Genomic DNA, 18,425 nt, shown 5'->3' with positions numbered 1-18,425 from the left:
GTAAAATTAAGTTTTCTATTACTGCATTACTTTCTGTCAAAAAACCTTATATACATAAGTATATATGTGGTGAGTTTTTCTGTGGTTTGTGGTTTGGGGATTTTTTTTTTTTTTGCCTGTGTGTGGTGGTGCTTGGTGTAGTGTTTTGTTTTCCTGGTTGTTTTTCTTTATTTGTTGCTGATTGTGTTTGTTTTTTGATTTTCATTTTTACAGTCCCTAGATTTAAAAAAAAAAACCCAGCAGCTAGGCTTCCCAGAGAGCAGCCCTCTTCTAGAGATTGTGTAGATGTTGTTCTGCATCTTAAATGAAAGCCAGAGGTACTAAGTAAATAAAAAACCTGTTTGGCAACTCACATGAATGAACTCACATGAATTCACTCTTTTTAGCCCTTCCACCCTCCAAAATTACTTTTTTCTGTAGACTTCATTTTTATTACTTGTTCTCATTTTTATTACTTGTTCTGTAATTGCTTGCTTAGTGGATACTAGCAGTATTTTTAGATGTATTTTTATCTTAATGTAGAATAAACTGAGTTCATACTTCAACATGCCTGTAGTCCCTTTCAGAAAGGGGATGAACAGAGGCATGAAACCAGGAAAACCACTAGAAATGCTGTGAATAAGACACACAAGTCAGACCACTCTCCTCATCCCAGAACTGTTTCCTTCTGATGCAGATTTTTGACTTCTTCTGTGTGTAGGCTTGACTAATGCTAGCTCCAGAGGGCAAGACAAAAATTACTGTGGGCAGTTGAGAAAGTAAGCAGTGCAGCATCAGGCACTCGAGTAATGAGGTGTCTTGGGTGATTGTTTTGTTTTTCTTCAGGTTTTTTGTTTGTTTGTTTGTTTTCCCCACACATCAAACCAGTTGTTTAAGCAGCTCAAATCTGGTTCTGCTAGGTAACTTTACTCTCATGACTGCAGTTTATACTGACCATAGTTCTCAAAAGCAAATATAATGGCAAAGTGTGTGTATCCCATTTTATTGGGCAACTTCTGTTGCCAAAAGGTGGAGGTGCCCTCTGCAAAGCCTGAGCAATTGTCAAGCTAACACTCAGATCACAGTGGCTAACACAAAGCAGGAAAATATTGTCGTAGAGAGATGGAAGGACTGCTAAGATGCTGAACTGTTTCTACTTATAGAGGAGATGGGAAGGTAGGTTTGAATAAGACAAAAGAAAATCTTAGGGTTCCTTATTTTTCAGGAACACTGGAATGTCTCCAAGCCAGCCAGATGTCCTTCTGAAAATGGCCAAAAAGAGGACCATGCAAAACCAACTAGCACTGTCAGTCAGGCTAAAGCTCTGAAGAAGACAAGCCTTTTTGAGGAAGAGGAAGAGGAAGATTTATTTGCAATCACTAAAGAGAGGTGACAGTCCCAAGAGAGGGTTGGGAGGGGAGTGTTTTTTCAGAACAGCTCAGCAATGCTCTCAAATCTGCATGCACCTAAGCATATTGCAAATGTTGTTCCTTGATACTGCTGCTGAGGACAAAGTAGAGGGGTGTGAGTAAGAATAGGGAGGACTGGGCTCTTTTACCATATTCATGTCACTGTGAATCATTCTGCTTGCCACAATTGAACTGGGCTCTCAATATCCATACCTGTGATATAAAATCCTCTTGTCCTTCTTTTATCTTCACTTCTGCAGAAAGCTGTGCAGACGAGATTTTTTGAGACAGTGAAGAATCTGAATCTTGTATCTCTGACCAATTGCTGCAAATTATGGTCCTAAGTAATATACTACAGATGAAGTGCATGGTCTCTGAAACTTTTACAATGTAACTTCCCGTTTCTCATGTCTCTCACTGCAGCCAAAGAAAGCCACAGAAGGTGTCCTTGTTGTTTGAAGATGATGGTATTAATGGAGAATCTCTCTTCAGCTCACAATCAACACCACTTCCTTCAGCTGCAGTGGTACCTCCTTTGTCTTTTAAAATTACCATGAAAAACTTAGTCTTTTTATAGTCTGTCTTCTTTGTTAGGTATTGAATGTAAGTCCATCTTGTTTCAGACAAACTGGGAATTGCAAGAAGGCCTGAATGAACTCAGACATATCAAACTTCTTACCACTGTCAGCCTAATAGACTTCAAAATTTTCTTGACCTCTAACCCCAAATTTATTTATTTATGCTAAAGGCCTTTCCTGAAGATGTTTTGAGAGCTCTCAACTATGAAATATTGTTGAAAGCAACATACATCTTGGTGTGGACTATGAAGCTAGGGGCTCACTCTGTGTCACCTTAACCCAAGCTGATTCACATGTACTTACAGGCTTCTTACTGGCCTTCTGTTGAGGGCACTTATGCTATCCTCTATCTTACAAGCTTAGCTCGTGGTGGTTGTGCTTTGGAATTGAGAGCAGGAGTTGCAAAAGCTTGAAACGGTTTATTTGCAGTGGAATACACATTTGCAGTATGTGTATGTGCCACATCCCTTCCTTGCCTTTCTATTTACCAGGAAAACAGTTGTCATGGTCCATAGAGACAATTGGCTTGGGAGTATAAGAAGAGGCAAGCCACTGCTGCTGGCAGTCAAAGGAAATGGTGTAGAATCATAGTATCATAGAATTTTCAGGGTTGGAAGGGACCTTTAAGATCACCTAGTTCCAACCCCCCTGCCATGGGCAGGGACACCTCCCACTAGATCAGGTTGCTCGGAGCCCTGTCTGGCCTGGACAGGAATGGAAGGTTCCAGGAATGGGGCTTCCATCACCTCTCTGGACAAGCTGTTCCAGTGTCTCGCCACCCTTATGGTGAAGAACTTCTTCCTAATATCTAATCTAAATCTGCCTTCCTCTAGTTTGAGTCCATTCCCCCCGGTCCTATCACTCCCTGACATCCTAAAAAGTCTGTCACCAGCTTTCTTGTAGGCAAGAAATCTTGTCTAGTGTACCAAGTAGATAATATTCCCAGGGCATCTGCTCTAAGCTTATAACTGATTCCTGGCACTCTTCAGCCAGAGCCAAGTCTCTAATATTAGAAATCAAAAGTCACAAATTCGAATGTTCCATGGGAGGGAAAGCAGAAGTCAGTCATGCTGTCAGTGATCTAGACACCCACAGGAGGTGAAGACTGCTATTCCACAGCAGCATATGCTTCCTATAGTCATGATTTTATGTCACCAGCATTCTCATTAATTTTGCAGGAGGAAGTAGGACCAGCACAAGCACCACCTTTCTTTCATGAAGAAGAAAAGGAGGAAAAGGAAGATATGCTGGATAGCACAGCGAAGTCTGTCCAGGTAGAAGATACACTGTGGTCTTTAGAAAAGCCTGGAGCGCTTCCTTTGCCTAGAGAAACAGATGTTGCTGGGCAGCAAATAAAGGAAAAAGTGAGAGCTTTTCTTATATTAATGTGAAGGCTCAGTTTAAAAACCAAAACCAAACACAAAATAACAGTGCTTTTCTGGGGCAGGATTATTTTTCTGGTTTGCCCCTTCTATTGCCATGGAGAGAGTAACTCTGTCTCCATTTAGCAAAATGAATTGTCAATCAAAGAGCAGATTGATTAAGTGTCATTTAAAAGCTCTTTCCCAAGTGACTACATAAGACAATTGTTTGGGGGTGAATTTGTTGGAGGTGTGGAATCTCTTTAATTTTCCCTTTAGAGTGAGTTGGGTAAAATACTCTGTACTAATGTTTAGACTTTGTTTTAAGGTCAGTAACTTTGTTTCAACATACTGTCTGCTGAGTTGTAAGTGATGTTGGTAGCTGTGGCTTTCAGGATTGTGAATTTCTACTCGGTAATACTGTTACAGAACAGAAGTATTATTACTGTTCTATAACAGTATTATTGAGTGTATTATTGAAGAAGTTTCAGCAGAACTTAATCTTGGGCATGGTCTTACTGAGCAAGTGTTTTTTGGGGGCAAACCTGAGCTAAATAGCAGGCAGATGTGTTAATTAGTTGTTGTTGTTGTAGTCTGTTGCAGCAATATCCTCAGAGCCAGACAGTAGCTCAGATCTGTTTGCAACATCACCACCAGCTCTGGAGAAAGATGTCAAGACCCAAGATAAGAAAGTGTTAAGCTTGTTTGAGGAGGAGGAAGAGGAGAGACTGGAAGATTATGATGGCATTAAAAATACACAGAAAGAAATTGGTGTGGTGAGTCTGGGGAAGTTCTTGAACACTTGGAAGTAGTATTTTACTTCTAGCTCTAGCATTGTAGGCAAGATTTCAGTTTTACCCTTTCCTCTCTTTATGTTATGGAGGCTTTCTGTATCTTTAAACTTCCAGATGCTTGGGTGAGAAATTATTCCTCCTCTTCCCTACAGTCCTGGATTCCTATATAAATTTTTCTATCCTATTAATGCAAAAGCATTTGCTAAATGCTTGAGTGAAACTAGATTTGTGCAGAAGTTCTATACAGATTTTTTTTGGTGCATTTACTTGATATTTGCTGTACAGAACTGATTTCCCAGTTACCCCTCAAGGTGAAAGGTAATAGAAAGTAGAAGGATGTGAATTGAAGCTCTCTGGCTTATCCTTTTATTTTCTTTATTATCCCTTTGTGATTGCAGTTTGTTTGGTGGATAAATGCCTTTGAACTTAGCTACAGCAAGAATCAGTCTAATTCTGGTTTTACTTCTGTTTTTTCAAGTATGTGTGGGGTTTTTTGTTTTGTTTTGTTTTGTTTTAAACCTCCAGTTGCTACATTCTTGCTGTCTGGCTTCCCTGATATAGTATGCCATCAAGAGGTAGAATTTGAATTTTCAGCAGCAATATTCTTGAACCCATATGTAAGTTTTGCATATTTGGTAAAAGTCAAATATAGAACTTTAATTGAAAGTTCTATTTTTGTTACCAGAAGTGTGGTATAGCCTCAGGTGACTTGTAACCTCTCTTATCACTAGGCACATAACCTCCTTAAGGAGGGAATTTCTCACTCTGTGTACCTTTATCCTGTCCTTACAGGCTGCTGAGAAAAGTACTCAGCCCAAAAGCACCAGAGTCTTTCAAGATGAAGAGCTCCTCTTCAGTCACAAACTTCAGAAGGACAATGATCCAGATGTTGACCTCTTTGCCAGCCCAAAGAAGTCAATGGTAAGTTCAAAGTTCTTCTCTGAACCTGCTTTTTCAAAACTGTCTTTGAAGTGTTCAGCTTAGCAGTGTGGTTTGTTGTTTTTTTTTAACACAGCTTAAAAATCACTTATTACCAGGGAGGGCCAAGTGCTAGGGTCAGCCCAGGCATCATGAGCTGAGGGAGATGAGCTTTCAATCTGTGACACATCTTTTCCTTATCTTTTGTCTCTCTAGTCTGCAAACCATATCCTGAACCCACCTGGAGGAGGAATTTTTGGGGATGATGATGAGGATGACCTCTTCAGTACCACTAAAGCAAACCTTCCGGTATCTCTTCCTCTGCTGTAAATGGCTCATATAAAGGACATTGGAAAGAAGTGTATGGAAGGGATTTTTTCCCTATGTATTCCCACGAGAAATTAAGTGATGTTTTTCTAACCTTTTTGAGAGATTAGAAAGGGCCATTGTGACCCTGAAGACACAGGGAGCAAACAGGTGCATTAGGTCTCCCATAGCAGAGAGGAAAGGGTTGGATTCTTCTTTTTGTGTACCACTGGGACTGGCTTAGGTGTAAGAGAACACACCTGAGCAGAAATCATTGTAGCATTTGTATTGTTTAATAGTTTTAACTTGCAGTACTACTTCTTATCGCTCATGCATGACAGATGAGCTGTAACTGAAGTCTCTGTAAGGTGGTTTGATTTAAGGTAATGAATGTGATATTAAAATCTTTGTTATAACCAGATTGTTTTTAGAGTGCCCAGCTGGAGAAATGAACCAGGCTGCATAACACATCATCTGAGTTCCAAGTTGTAACATGCATTCTGAATTGCTGCTCTAAATTTCATTAAATTGGAGCCAACTTTTCATGTCTTTTTTTCATGTGCATAGCTGGAAGTTAGGCTAGAAAACTGACAATAGTTCCTGGAAACAGAGGACTGCAGAAGGGGTGGTCTTTAGTAATTAGCATGGAGCCTATATGCTTGCAAAACATAAATCCAGCAATATTTCTTCACTAGATTTATGCTTTTATTTTCCTTGCTGCTCTGTGCGTGGGGAAATGTGTATGCATTTGGAATTTTACAGAAATTATTATTTATAAATAATTTATAAATATTTATAAACAATAAACAGCAAATGTTGATGTGGCCTAAAGGAATGGGGGAGTGTAAGGTCCCTGGCATTGCAGAGGTTAAAGGCAATGCCTACTATGCATTTCAGTCAAAAGATAGGGATGGTTTTCTTTTCAGACAGAAGAAAAGTTTTAAAAAGCTTATCTTGTTTTTTGGTTGTTTTTTATTTTTTTTCTGATCTGTAGACTATGCTTTTTACCTGGTTCATGTTGACTTGTGTTCTTAATGGTTTCAGAAAATAGCCAAGAAGAAAACACTCAAGACTAATACTGGCTCTTCCTTGGAGAACAGTAACCTTCCAGAAAATGGTTTAAGTGCCAAAAAAGGTGAAGCTCTGAAGCCAGTAATTACAGAGGCAAGTACTTAAACATTGTGTCTCAAACAGTATGCAAAGAAAAAGGAGATGTCATTGTTTTGAATATGGCTCTTGAAAAGATCAAAACTTATGCCTGGATTCAGTGGCTGCAAAGCAGTAGTGCCTGGCCAGACTTGTCTCTGCTTATCACAAGGTGCACTGGTACCGGCAATAATTTTAAATCCTGTTGATACAGTGTTTTATTCACTGCCCATGCACTTAATAAGGGCAAAGTACAAGGCAGTGAGGAACTACATCTCAGGTCCAGTTGGACTGAAAATGTGTTGTTGCTCATTCTTCTCTGAAGTGTGTGTTGGAGTGAATGTGATCTTTGAGTATAGGTGGGCTTCCTCAAAGGAGATCATGGCATGCAACACAAATCTGTGGAGGATCTCATAGTGGGAGATTTTACGGTGAACAAGCAAGACTTCTACTTCTGTCCTTAATCTCCCAGAGTCTTTGGGAGAGGCAGTCTGGATCTAAATTCTAGCTTGTGCCTCACCACATCTGCTTGTTGGATTTCCATCTGTAGGAGATTAGCTTTCCATTGTGGGGGGTGGGTGTTATTTTTTCTTCCTCTGGGCAGAAGAACACAGAGCAAGTCTGTAGAGCCAGTAACTTGCCTGTTTTACCTTATGGTGTAGAATTCCATGAAGTGTAGAATCACTCACATTCATCTTCCTTTTTTCTGTAGTTACTGACAGCCTGGTATAGGTATAGCCTGATATATATATATATCTCTGCTTACCTGAGGCTCAGCATGCATTTAGGTAGAGAAAAATCGCAAACATTAAGATTCCTCTGTCATGGTATCAAGATTCCCAAACCAGTGTCCTAACCCTTGCAAACCCTCAGTTGCTTTAGTGTGGCTGAAGCAGCTCTGACTGCCCAGTTACACTACAAGCAGCTGTGAGCATAGCTCACAGAACCATGGTAGATTACAAACTATGGAGTACCGTAGATGATCTGGTTCATCCCCGAGTCCCAGAATTGACTGAAATCTTCAGACCACACAGCTTCTCCTGCTCTTTTAACCTAGCCTTATTTCTGGCACTGATGGCCTGCTGTCTGTACAGGAGCACTCTCTTCTCTGCAGCTGTTTTCCTCACTGGCTGCTAGGTAAAATTTTGTAGCCCTCATGGCTTCCATGTGGGCTTCATAGAAGTCTGTGGCCCTGCAGCCTGTCACAAAGAGAAAAGTTACTTATATCATGATCTGGTAATAGAGCTTTAGAAGGGCTTAAGGGAGGGAATAAGCAAGCAAGGAGGGAGAATAGCTGTCACAGCTTGATTTGACTGTTGGGTGTGACTGGAGAAGGTTGAAGTTGTTGGGTTACTCTGGCAAAGTATAATTTGATAGAAAGAGAGTGGAATGAAATGTGATAATGAAGAGGCTCTTGCGTATGGGGAACTGAAGCTGAAAACAGGGTGACTGTAGCACATCTAAAATGTGATGATAACAAAGTATCCTCAGAAGAAATTAGTAAGCAGTGAGCTGCTTTCTATAGATGTACTAAAATGCAAAATATGATCTAGTTGGTAAGAACTTTTCCACTTGTTTAATCCAGTGTAGTTTTGTGAAGAAATCTACAGGTCCTGTTCCCATTAAAACCAGAGTCCTCATCTTGCATTAGAAAGCTACAAGTAAATTGTAGGGGTTTTTTTTCTTTTAATTACCTTTACTGACATATTAACTCTAAAAAATTAAAAAATCTTCCTAGCCTCACTGATGGCTTTTCCTGAAACAAAATCTTTTTACTTCCCTACTTTATTCTTGCAATTTATTTTTTTACCAGGTGGTGTATTTTCTGCTGCTTTTCCTGTCTTGCATTTATAATATTTTTTCCCACTCGTGTTTCAGACCTGACACTAAGCAGCACTATTTAGTCTATTTGTGGGGCAGAGAGTAGGCTCCTTTTTGACCTTCTGTTCTTCTCAGCAGGCTCTTAAGTAAGTTTACAGACTCTTAGGGTTATGTTGAGAGACATGGGGTTTTGGTTAGGTCCCTCTTCTGGGATGAAAAGACTAATAGTTGTCTATATCATGGTATCACTGAATGTCAGAACCATTGTTGTCCTCAGACAGGATACTAAGTTGCACAGGTGTTTGATCTAACATAATGTGGCTGTGCTGTTTCTGAAGCTCTTAGGCAGAAAAAAATAGTATGGAGCACTCCACAGACTTAGTGTGACAGAGGATGTGGGAGACACAGAAATGCATAGGTGTGACAAAGGCCAGGCACTTGCAGAAGCAGAACTTGAATGCCTGCATACAGCAGTTCTTGCTACTTCTATAGAGCCATGCTTGCTCTTAAATAATGTCTGTGTGTATGTTTTTGTTTTCTCTATTTTGTAGGCTAAACTAGTTACTAACCTGGAAACCTTACTACCGGGTGCAGTGCATAAGGTCTCCAGTGTAAAGTCATCCTTACCTGTTCTGGACACTCCACTGCATGAGCACAAGGGTGTACAAAGCAGAGAAGCCTTCACAGATGAAAGAAACAACAAAGAACTGGGAGTAAGCTTTGATCTGCCTATGCACGCGGAGACTTTGCACAGCACCAATAAGGTAACTTTGGTATTTGGGAGGTTAGAAAGGGAGATTAAAAACAGTCTGTCCTTGTGCAGGAATTTATGTTTTGGTATGCTGGCTCTGCTATCAGTGTGGTCTATCTGAATCTAAATGGAGGTATGGAAATCTATTCCCCTCTCACTTCAGTGAACCACTGAAAAGACAGTCAAGCCTCCTACATGATTAGCTCTGCAACAAGCTAATCTGTATAGCTGATTTTGTTCCTTTCTAAGGTACATGTGTACATTCCCCAAATGCAGTGGTTTTCCCTATAGATTAAAGGTATTTTAGCATAGCATCGTGTCCTGTCCTGAGAGATGCCAACCTGAAAACCATAAAAAATGCATTTCTTCAGGATAACTGTAAAAAATGGTACAGACAGCTGCTGTGGCAAGATACAAAACCACATCCCTGCTGCAGTTTGACTCTGGATAATAGTATCATGTTGTCTTGAACTGTCACTCTCAATTCTTTTTCAAACAAAAACTTTGCTTATAAAGGGAAAAGCCACAGAAATCTCGAACAAAAAAAGTGTTACAGCTTTTCATAGAATCATAGAATCATAGAATTGGCTGGGTTGGAAGGGACCTCAAAAACCATCGAGTCCAACCCTTTTACCACCGTTGTGGTTGCTAGACTATGGCACTGAGTGCCACATCCAGTCTCTTTTTAAATATCTCCAGGGACAGAGAATCCACTACTTCCCTGGGCAGCCCATTCCAATGCCGGATCACTCTCTCCGTAAAGAAATTCTTTCTAATATCTAACCTAAATTTCCCCTGGCACAACTTAAGACCATGCCCTCTTGTCTTGTTGAAAGTCGTCTGGCAGAAGAGACCAACGTCCACCCGGTTACAACCTCCTTTCAGGTAGTTGTAGACAGCGATGAGGTCTCCCCTGAGCCGCCTCTTCTCCAGGCTGAACAGCCCCAGCTCTCTCAGCCTCTCCTCATAGGGTCTGTGCTCGAGTCCCTTCACCAGCCTGGTTGCCCTCCTTTGGACCTGCTCCAGGACCTCGATATCCTTCCTGAACTGGGGGGCCCAGAACTGGACACAGTACTCGAGGTGTGGCCTCACCAGGGCTGAGTACAGGGGCAGAATCACTTCCTTGGACCTGTTGGCCACGCTGTTCCGGATACAGGCCAGGATGCCATTGGCCTTCTTGGCCACCTGGGCACACTGCTGGCTCATGTTCAGCTTCCTGGCAATCCAGACTCCTAGGTCCCTTTCTGCCACTCTGTGCCCAGCCTGGAGCTCCCCATGGGGTTGTTGTGTTGAACCTCATCCCATTGGAATCAGCCCAACTCTCCAGTCTGTCCAGGTCCCTCTGCAGAGCCCTCCTGCCTTCCAGCTGATCCACACTCCCCCCCAGCTTAGTGTCATCTGCGAATTTGCTGATGATGGACTCAATCCCCTCATCTAAATCATCAATGAAGATATTGAACAGAACCGGGCCCAACACTGATCCCTGGGGGACACCACTAGTGACCGGCTGCCAACTGGATGCAGCCCCATTCAGCACCACTCTGGGCCCGGCCCTCCAGCCAGTTCCTAACCCAGCACAGGGTGCTCCTGTCCAAGCCGCGGGCTGATATTTTTTTCAGGAGGATGCTGTGGGAGATGGTGTCAAAGGCCTTGCTGAAGTCCAGGTAGACCACATCCACAGCCTCCTGACTCATTAGTGTTTTATTCCAACCTTTAACTTTATGGACAGCAAAATGCATATTCTAATTAAAGATTTAGTGGTTCTTTTTTTAAAAAAAAAAAACAACAACAACAACCCAAAACAACAAAAACCAAAAAACTTGAGCCATGTAGTTAAGATTTGGTCTAATTGCATAGGATTTTATGTATTTCTTGGGTTTGCTGAGGGCAGCAATTTGAATGAGATAACTAAAGATCTTAACTTTGATTCTTTTTTTCCCTTAATGCTGCTGGAGCTGTTCAGTACTAGATGAGCAGCAGAGGTGACATGGGAAGATGCAACAGCTGTCCCTATAATGGCTGTGATTACCCCTCAGTGTCAAAAGGATTTGAAGCTTGCACATCTGACTAATGCATTACCTTGTAGGCGTAGTTGTTTCCAATGGCAACATGTCCTGCACAAACATATAACTCGAGCCACAAAAAGCATTCACTGGAGAGTTACAGATTCTCAGATTACCTCTGTAAACAAACATGCATTCTCTCTGCTAAAATGAACATTCAAGGTTGACTGTGTGCTCTACTCTCTACAGGAGCTCTACTCTTTTGCAAACCTATCTGTTTAAAAGTATCATGATAGAGGGTTGTGTTTTAACTGTGGCATGTCATTGCTTCTTAAAACTTTCAAGTTTAAGCTGAAAATATCTGCAGCCAAATGTAGAGGGTTTTTTCCAAAGGCTGGAATAAAGCAACCTATCCAGCATTCTGGCTGTCCTTGTAAAGAACTATTCCTGTAACAGGGATCAGTTTATCTTGGGTGCATCTTCTTTCCATAATAATTTTCCTGTTTGTCTGCCATTCTTGATAAGCACAACCCCACATTCTGAAGGTGGAAGTGCTTCTACAATGGTTCTGTCAAAAGCACAAGGCTCCTTTAAACTGTTACAGCATATCCATCCAGATTTGCAATTAAGGAGGAAGAAAAGGATCTGTTTCCTTCCTGTGATAATACTCCTGTCCTTGTGGGATGTGGTAGAGGCTTTCATGGAAACTTACAGGGGGCTTCTTTAAAAGGGGCAGAGGCATGACCTTCAGCAGACTATGCCATGGAATTACCAGAGGGCAGCAAATAAAGAGTGTTAGGTTGTTTTCCTGAACCTTGCTGCAAAATACACCAAGTTTGAATGACCCACTGGTTCAGCTTTCCTGTTTCTTAAAAATTGGGAGAGTGGATGTTACCAAGTTGATGATAAATGGTTCCTGTTGCTTCTCCCTATAAATTTAATTGGTGTCTGCTCAGCAATCCTTGCTTGAGATTCCCAACTGAGCATTTTCTTAAATGTACATGTGGATGTGTGATTTAAACCAGAGCTGTGAACGGAACTTCTTGTTAATTCAGTTTCAGCACGGTAGTAGGAAATGGATAATAAGTGTTAATTGCGATGTTGCAAGTGTAACCCAAAGTGTTACAAGGAAACTTCAGAGAAATTCTAACTGGTCTTCTGTGAAGTGTGGGGTTTTGTTTTCTGTATAACCCTGCTCTGCTTTTACTGTTTTCTTGCAGAGCAGGATCAAGGTTCCAGCCAAACGAAGGCCTCCCAGCAGAATGGCTCGGCGTCTGGCTGCCCAAGAGTCTGAGGAGAGTGAGGAGGTGTACGGTGTTACAGAACCACAAAACTCTCTACCAAAACAGAAGTCAGCAGTAGTGAACATAAAGGAACCTCTTACTACTGAGGCAGAGTCCAAGGAAAATGGCTTTCCCTCTGGCTTGACTCTGCCAGCTCCTGGCAGTGTTCTGCCTGTTGGAACAAACTTGCTTCTTCCTCCAAAATTCCCAGACCAAGGAAATGATCTGTTTGAATCAGAAGACCTTTTTGAAAGCAAATCAATATCCCAGGCACCTGCACAGTTGAATTTAAAGGAGAAAATGCCAGGGAGCGTGGCTGACAAACCCATCAAGGGCAGGGAGAAAAAGCCTGATCTGAGTGCTCTGGATGATCAGGACAGCAATGATCTCTTCAAGCCTGTGCAACAAAAATCTTCAGCAAAAAGCAGCTCTATGCCTTTTTTGGAGGAAGAAGATGATTCTGTCTTCACTGGTGAGAAAACTGGAAAACAGGAGTCAAAATCTACTGTCCAACAAGTTGTTGACCCTACTACCCCAGATATCTTTGAGGTAATGGTTGAGCCTGCCATCTTGATCTCTTTGATTCCCCAGGGCCTTGTGCTGAGCCTTCTGCTTAGACACAAGCTTAATGATGACTGCTAAGTAGGATGGGATGTGCAGGATAGGTAGAGAAGTAAATTGTCAATCATGCTCTGCAACTGGGCAATAGAAACCCTTTCTTTGGATGTTCACCCCCTTATTAGCAAGAGGGGATTTGAAGGCATGTCACTGAATATGCTGTGACAAAATACCTGTGATTATGACCTTTTTAGAGTAATAAAGTATTTGGTTCTTACCTGTCAGCTATCAGTACAATGCACAGCAGCTCAAATAACTTAAAGTGATACAGGCCTCTGTGTGCTGTACTCAGCTTGTGCACAATTCCACACTAAGGCTGTAGGTCTGCTAAATATCTCACTTGCTGTGCACAGAAAACCTGACTATTCTCTGGAAGTGTGTTGTGTATTGATAATCTCTCTATGCTTTGCTCCAAGGATGATATATTTGCAGTTGAGGCAATTAAGCCAACCAACAAAGCAAAAGAGAAGATGCCAGAGCCTAACCTGTTTGACGATAACATTGATATTTTTGCAACTCTCACCATAAAACCAAAAGAAAAGAAGATTAAGAAAAAGGTGGACCAAAAATCCATATTTGATGATGATATGGGTAAGTGTCTAATATCTTGCTGCTAATCTTGGGTTTTTTTGTCCTGAATTGCACTCATTTAAGATGTTTTAGAAAGCTTTTCTTAACTTTTCAACTTCTCTGCAATCTCTGGTCATCTTTGGATTTCAAGCTTTGATGGGAAGTTGCTACATTTGTAGAACTAGTATGACATTTAAATGGTTTAGGAGAGTGTGTAAAATTCTTCTGAATTCCTGTAGGGATTTTCTCACCTGTGGGATTTTAGAAGATTTGTCTGGAGCAAGAGAGTGATCTCGTGTTGTTATGGCTCTGAGAGATGATATGTTTCAGTTTGCACAGCTTTTTGTGTCATACTTCCAGATGAATCACTAATACAAAGAAATTAGCCTCTTCTCTCAACCCCTCTTCACCATTGTGTTGACTGCCTTGAGGCATACAAGATTTTGTTTACATCCATGTGAATAATTAATAAATATTACATCTGGGAGCAAAAGTTTGCCCTGAATGATTTGTTGAAAAATGCTGGATGTAATGTGAAATAATGAAAACTGCAGTCCTTTACTGTTCTCCACCCGTGGAGGTATCAAAAGTAATTTGATCCCTGATTGTGTCTGTCTTCAGGCTCTTCGTGCTTATAGCTCTTCTGTGGGATTGCATGTAATTTGTTTTCTCTTAGAAAAAAATTATGTTCCCCTCTAGATTTGATTCTTGTCAATCTTTTTTTTTTTTTTAACCTATTCAAATGAAGTCTGACTTACTACTGTTTTCCTTGGACTACTGTTAAGCATTCCAGACTGATGGAATGACCTAACTTAAGTCTGTAAGTGTGTTAGAAAACTTGCTGGAAAATTAACATCTTGGGATTTCAAGACCTTCTCAATTGATATGAAAAATAAGACTTCAACTTTTGTAGGCATGATGTTTGACATACATATTGGACTATTAAAATACCTTATTTTAATTTACATTTCTTTCATGTAGCCAAAGCTACATGAAATGAAAAAAGTTCTCAGCTACCCCTTCCAAATATTTCAGCACAAAAATTTGGACCTTATGTTGAAGAAAAACAGTTGTGGAGTGCTACTTCAAAGTATCTTGGAAAATTAACCACAACAGAACCTCACTTTTGCACTTCCACTTTTGACATCTACTCCAGTGCTAGAGCTTAGGATTTGATGTCACATCTGATCTTGATACCTATAGCATCCATAGCAGCTCCAGATCACCAAAAGGATTGTAGGGAAGATGTCTGAAGGTGAGGAAGCCCTTCTGGCAGTAGAGTGGTACAACTGGCACTTGCCTACACTTCAAGTTAAGGACTTGCTTAAGTGAACATGGTAGCACTTTCCTTCCTTCTGCAAATAAAACAGTAAGTGGGTGCAGTTTGCAGGGAATAGAGGCTTTAAGATGATTTTCTTCTTTGTCCTACCAAGCCTTCTAGTTACTGTTCACTACATTTATGTTTGGCTTGTGGTGGCAGAATTAGAAAAACTCCTAGGTATTTATCCTCTTGTTTCCTCAGTCACCTTTCGGCTACTGACACAAACCTCTTGATGTCACCTCTGCTATCTGGGAGATTTTGTGGAGTTCTGACTTGGTTATGCACTGACAAATACTGTTTTCCAAGACAAAAATTTTCCTTAAGCCTTGTTACAAAATGAGATTGATACCTCTGCTGCTGATGGCACTCACCATATTTCCCTTCTGCTGTGGAGCACATCTGTGTCATAGCTTCATGCTTTGGGGATTACTCCATTTTACTGCCTTTCTAAACTGCTCTGATGCTGAAATGCTGTCCTGGATTATTCCTGTGTAACTCTATGATCAGCAGAGTTGCAGGAACGTGCTGGAGTGGAAGAAAAAGTGAGAAGAGAAAGGCAAGTGTATTGTTATAGGCCACATCATGCCTGGCCTCTGCTCAAGATCAGGATACATGCTGAAGGCTGATTATACTAGTTTTATAATCTGGACCAGTAAATGGCTATTAACCTCCATATAAGACCTATGTTTCCTTAATAGGGATTCAAGACCACTTATGTGCTGTTTATTCTGCCCTTGTTAACCACTAGCAATCCACGTATTGTCTTGTAAATTGTTTTTATACCCCCATAGTCCAACTGCATAATCTCAGTACCCTTTAGTTTAAAACCTTAGTGTCTAGAAAGAGATCTGCTCCTGTGTGTCCCCAGAAAGTCTCAAGGCAAAACTTCAGCCTGTGTATGGTAGCAGCTCCATCTCTTTCCATGAGCAGAGTCATAAACATGAGCAGAACTGGCCACAGCAGGAACTGCAGGTTTGTGAGCTCTGCTGCTGGCACAAGGTATCTGGTTGGATGGTTTCATTTCTACAAGTTATTTTGTTTCATGAAAGGACCCTGTCTTAATAGCAACATGATATTTTTCTACTTGGTTGTCTTTAGTGATTCATAACCGAATTGCTTGTATTGAGGAAGGTGGTGGTGATTTTGATTCAGAGCTGTAAACAAACCTTTTGAATATTCAGTAGAATGGCAGTTGTAGCTCTCTGCCTCCTTGCATCTCAGCTGTGCTCTCTTCTCAAGGATATTTTGCTGTAGGTTAAAGGCTCTCATATGGCTAGTGGATGTTGCAACAGTAGTTACTAGCAAGTACCATCTTCTTTTTCTCTTCTGATTTTGTGTGGCAACAGTCTTGCCGCTCTAGGTCTCTCAGGCTCCTCAAACACTTGTGTGTTAAAGATGGATGTTATCTGGCATTTCCATGATGGAACTTATTGTGGAGTTTTTATTAGTACTTCTAAAACGCTTATGAAACCTTAAACTTGTTATAAAATACAAGTATTATTCTGCTCTACTGAAAAGAAATAATATTCTTAATTTGATTTACAGCTAACAGCTCCCACGTATGTCCTTACAAATGCATCTAGAATCGTGAGCAGCAGGAAAGCATTTGTTTATCACAGAATGTCCTTGGCAGTCACTGCTGTATGCTGGAGACTTATGTACAATGTTACTTCTGTTTGGCTGTCACTTCACATTAAATAAATAATTTTTTTCCCCCCTCCTTTAGATGATATCTTCTCTGGCAGCCAAGTCAAGATACCTACTCCCAAAAGCAGATCTTCCCAAGCAGCCTCAGAAGCAAAATCTGAAAGCAAGACACTAAGCACATTTGATGACCCTCTGAATGCCTTTGGAGGCCAGTAGCCAACAGGACTGTGCTGCAGAGAGGTGGCCTTCTTTATACCTATCCAGTACTAATACCCTGGATTCTCTAATCCAGTAGAGCTGCAATGAAATGCTTTGCATATTTAAATGAGATTACACATTTTAAAAGGTTAGTATTCTCTTGTGCTGGGTCTCATTGAGCTAAATGATATATTTTTAAAAAATAAAAACAATAACCCTCTGCTATCTTGTTTCCATGGTGCCCAGATGACTGTAGCCTGTGCAATACCTGCAATGAAGTAATCTATTATACAAAGTATAGTTTGTTTTATTAAATAGAGAAAATAATTGATAAATAGTAAATGGAGTATGTTAAATCGTATCTGTCTGCATGTCTTACTTTAGTCTTTACCACTTGCTAAGGACATCAGCATCATGACTTGAAAACAACCAAAACCACTACCATGCCTTGTCTGACTCACCTTCCAATCTGTTAAGATGGTGTTAGGGTAAGGCTGTGTTCTGTTATCAGGTACAGCTTCTCTTATATAATCAAGCAGTTAACAGATCTTAGTGCAGAGCTTTGACACCACGTACAAATAAGGTATTTCATATTGGCAGCTAATGTGGTATATAAAACTAAAAATAATCATAATTATAATTTCTCTGCCAGAAAGTGTTACAGATGAGTAGAAACAGAAACCTAACATTGTCTCCTGTTCAAGTCATAAGCCACTAAGTGAGATTTTTTTACCTGCCTGGATTTGCCAATTTTACAAATGGCATTTTCCAAGAAGTCCATCTGTAGAGAGCATTGGTCACTTGCAAGTTAAAAAGTACATAACTTAATTCAGAGACTCACTTGTGCCCAAAGGCATATTGTCTACTTTCCTTTCTCATCTGTAACAATATAGGCTGTTTACAGGAGGCTGCTGTTTTGTGGAATCCCTTTACCTGTATGATGTATTTGGCTTAACTTTTTTCTTTCCTGTATCTTCTGGATTGGCTTTCTGCAACTGATGCCATTAACCATAATTGATTACCAGTTTTAGACACTTGCATGCATACAAGCACAGCAAATGCAGAATTGCAGAAGGATCAAAAGTTTCTCTTATTTTACCAGTGACTGTAGTTCTGACTTTAAAACCAGATGCATTATTTTTATGATACTACTTGATCTTTAAGACTCTTCTGCTCTCTGTGAATTTACTGCATGAGCTCAGAGGCAATTCCTTCTATCACTGAAGCCCTTGTTCTGAGATATCTGCTTCAGTCTCTTGTTTCTCAAGTTGGATTTACTTTTATCAGCAACAGTATTTACTACAGCTGAAGCATGTAGCTCTCATGAAGGTAAAGTAGAAGGAAAGGTTGGAGAGCATAAAGGAGAAATGTTGTGTATTGATTTGTGCCATAGGTGGGCCTGGCAATGATTAATGTTTATTGGTGGGTAAGTTGGGAGCAGCAGCTTGGGAAAGAATGTGGGAGCTATTTGCAAATGGGTGTCTACAGCAAGAGCACTTGCATTTTATTTATAGGCATTACATCTGCTGCATATGCCTCATACATGATTTGCACTGCTGCTTTAGTCTTCTGTGCTTAGAAAGGCTTCAAAGACATACTGGAGGAGAGAGGTGTAAGATGGTGAATTCTTCTTTTTTTTCTGCATCCTTTCTTCTTGGCTGTTCACATGAATAACTTCTATTAGCATTACAAAGAGCTCTTCACAAGCCAAAAATCCTGGGG

The 18,425-nt window shown here is 40.6% G+C and overlaps 1 protein-coding gene across 2 annotated transcripts in view; it reads left to right on the top strand.

Moving 5' to 3' along the window:
• The window catches only part of WASHC2C (WASH complex subunit 2C), a 35,936-nt gene extending 18,875 nt beyond the window's left edge, over nt 1-17,061 (top strand). The window contains exons 19-29 of one of the 2 annotated variants that reach the window (XM_030452953.1): nt 1,205-1,368; nt 1,812-1,914; nt 3,145-3,330; nt 3,921-4,103; nt 4,914-5,042; nt 5,256-5,348; nt 6,390-6,509; nt 8,864-9,076; nt 12,287-12,898; nt 13,384-13,558; nt 16,585-17,061. In XM_030452953.1, coding sequence (XP_030308813.1) covers nt 1,205-1,368; nt 1,812-1,914; nt 3,145-3,330; nt 3,921-4,103; nt 4,914-5,042; nt 5,256-5,348; nt 6,390-6,509; nt 8,864-9,076; nt 12,287-12,898; nt 13,384-13,558; nt 16,585-16,721 — 2,115 coding nt within the window. In that variant the 3' untranslated portion in view covers nt 16,722-17,061. The remainder of the gene's footprint in view (nt 1-1,204; nt 1,369-1,811; nt 1,915-3,144; nt 3,331-3,920; nt 4,104-4,913; nt 5,043-5,255; nt 5,349-6,389; nt 6,510-8,863; nt 9,077-12,286; nt 12,899-13,383; nt 13,559-16,584) is intronic. The other variant, XM_030452954.1, reaches the window with a different exon arrangement.
• The last annotated feature ends 1,364 nt before the right edge of the window (nt 17,062-18,425 follow it).

This window comes from Calypte anna, chromosome 6 (genome assembly GCF_003957555.1).
Source record: "Calypte anna isolate BGI_N300 chromosome 6, bCalAnn1_v1.p, whole genome shotgun sequence".
NCBI lineage: Eukaryota > Metazoa > Chordata > Aves > Apodiformes > Trochilidae > Calypte > Calypte anna.
The sequence above is the reverse complement of the archived record's forward strand: the minus strand, read 5'-3'. Positions and strand labels throughout refer to the sequence as shown.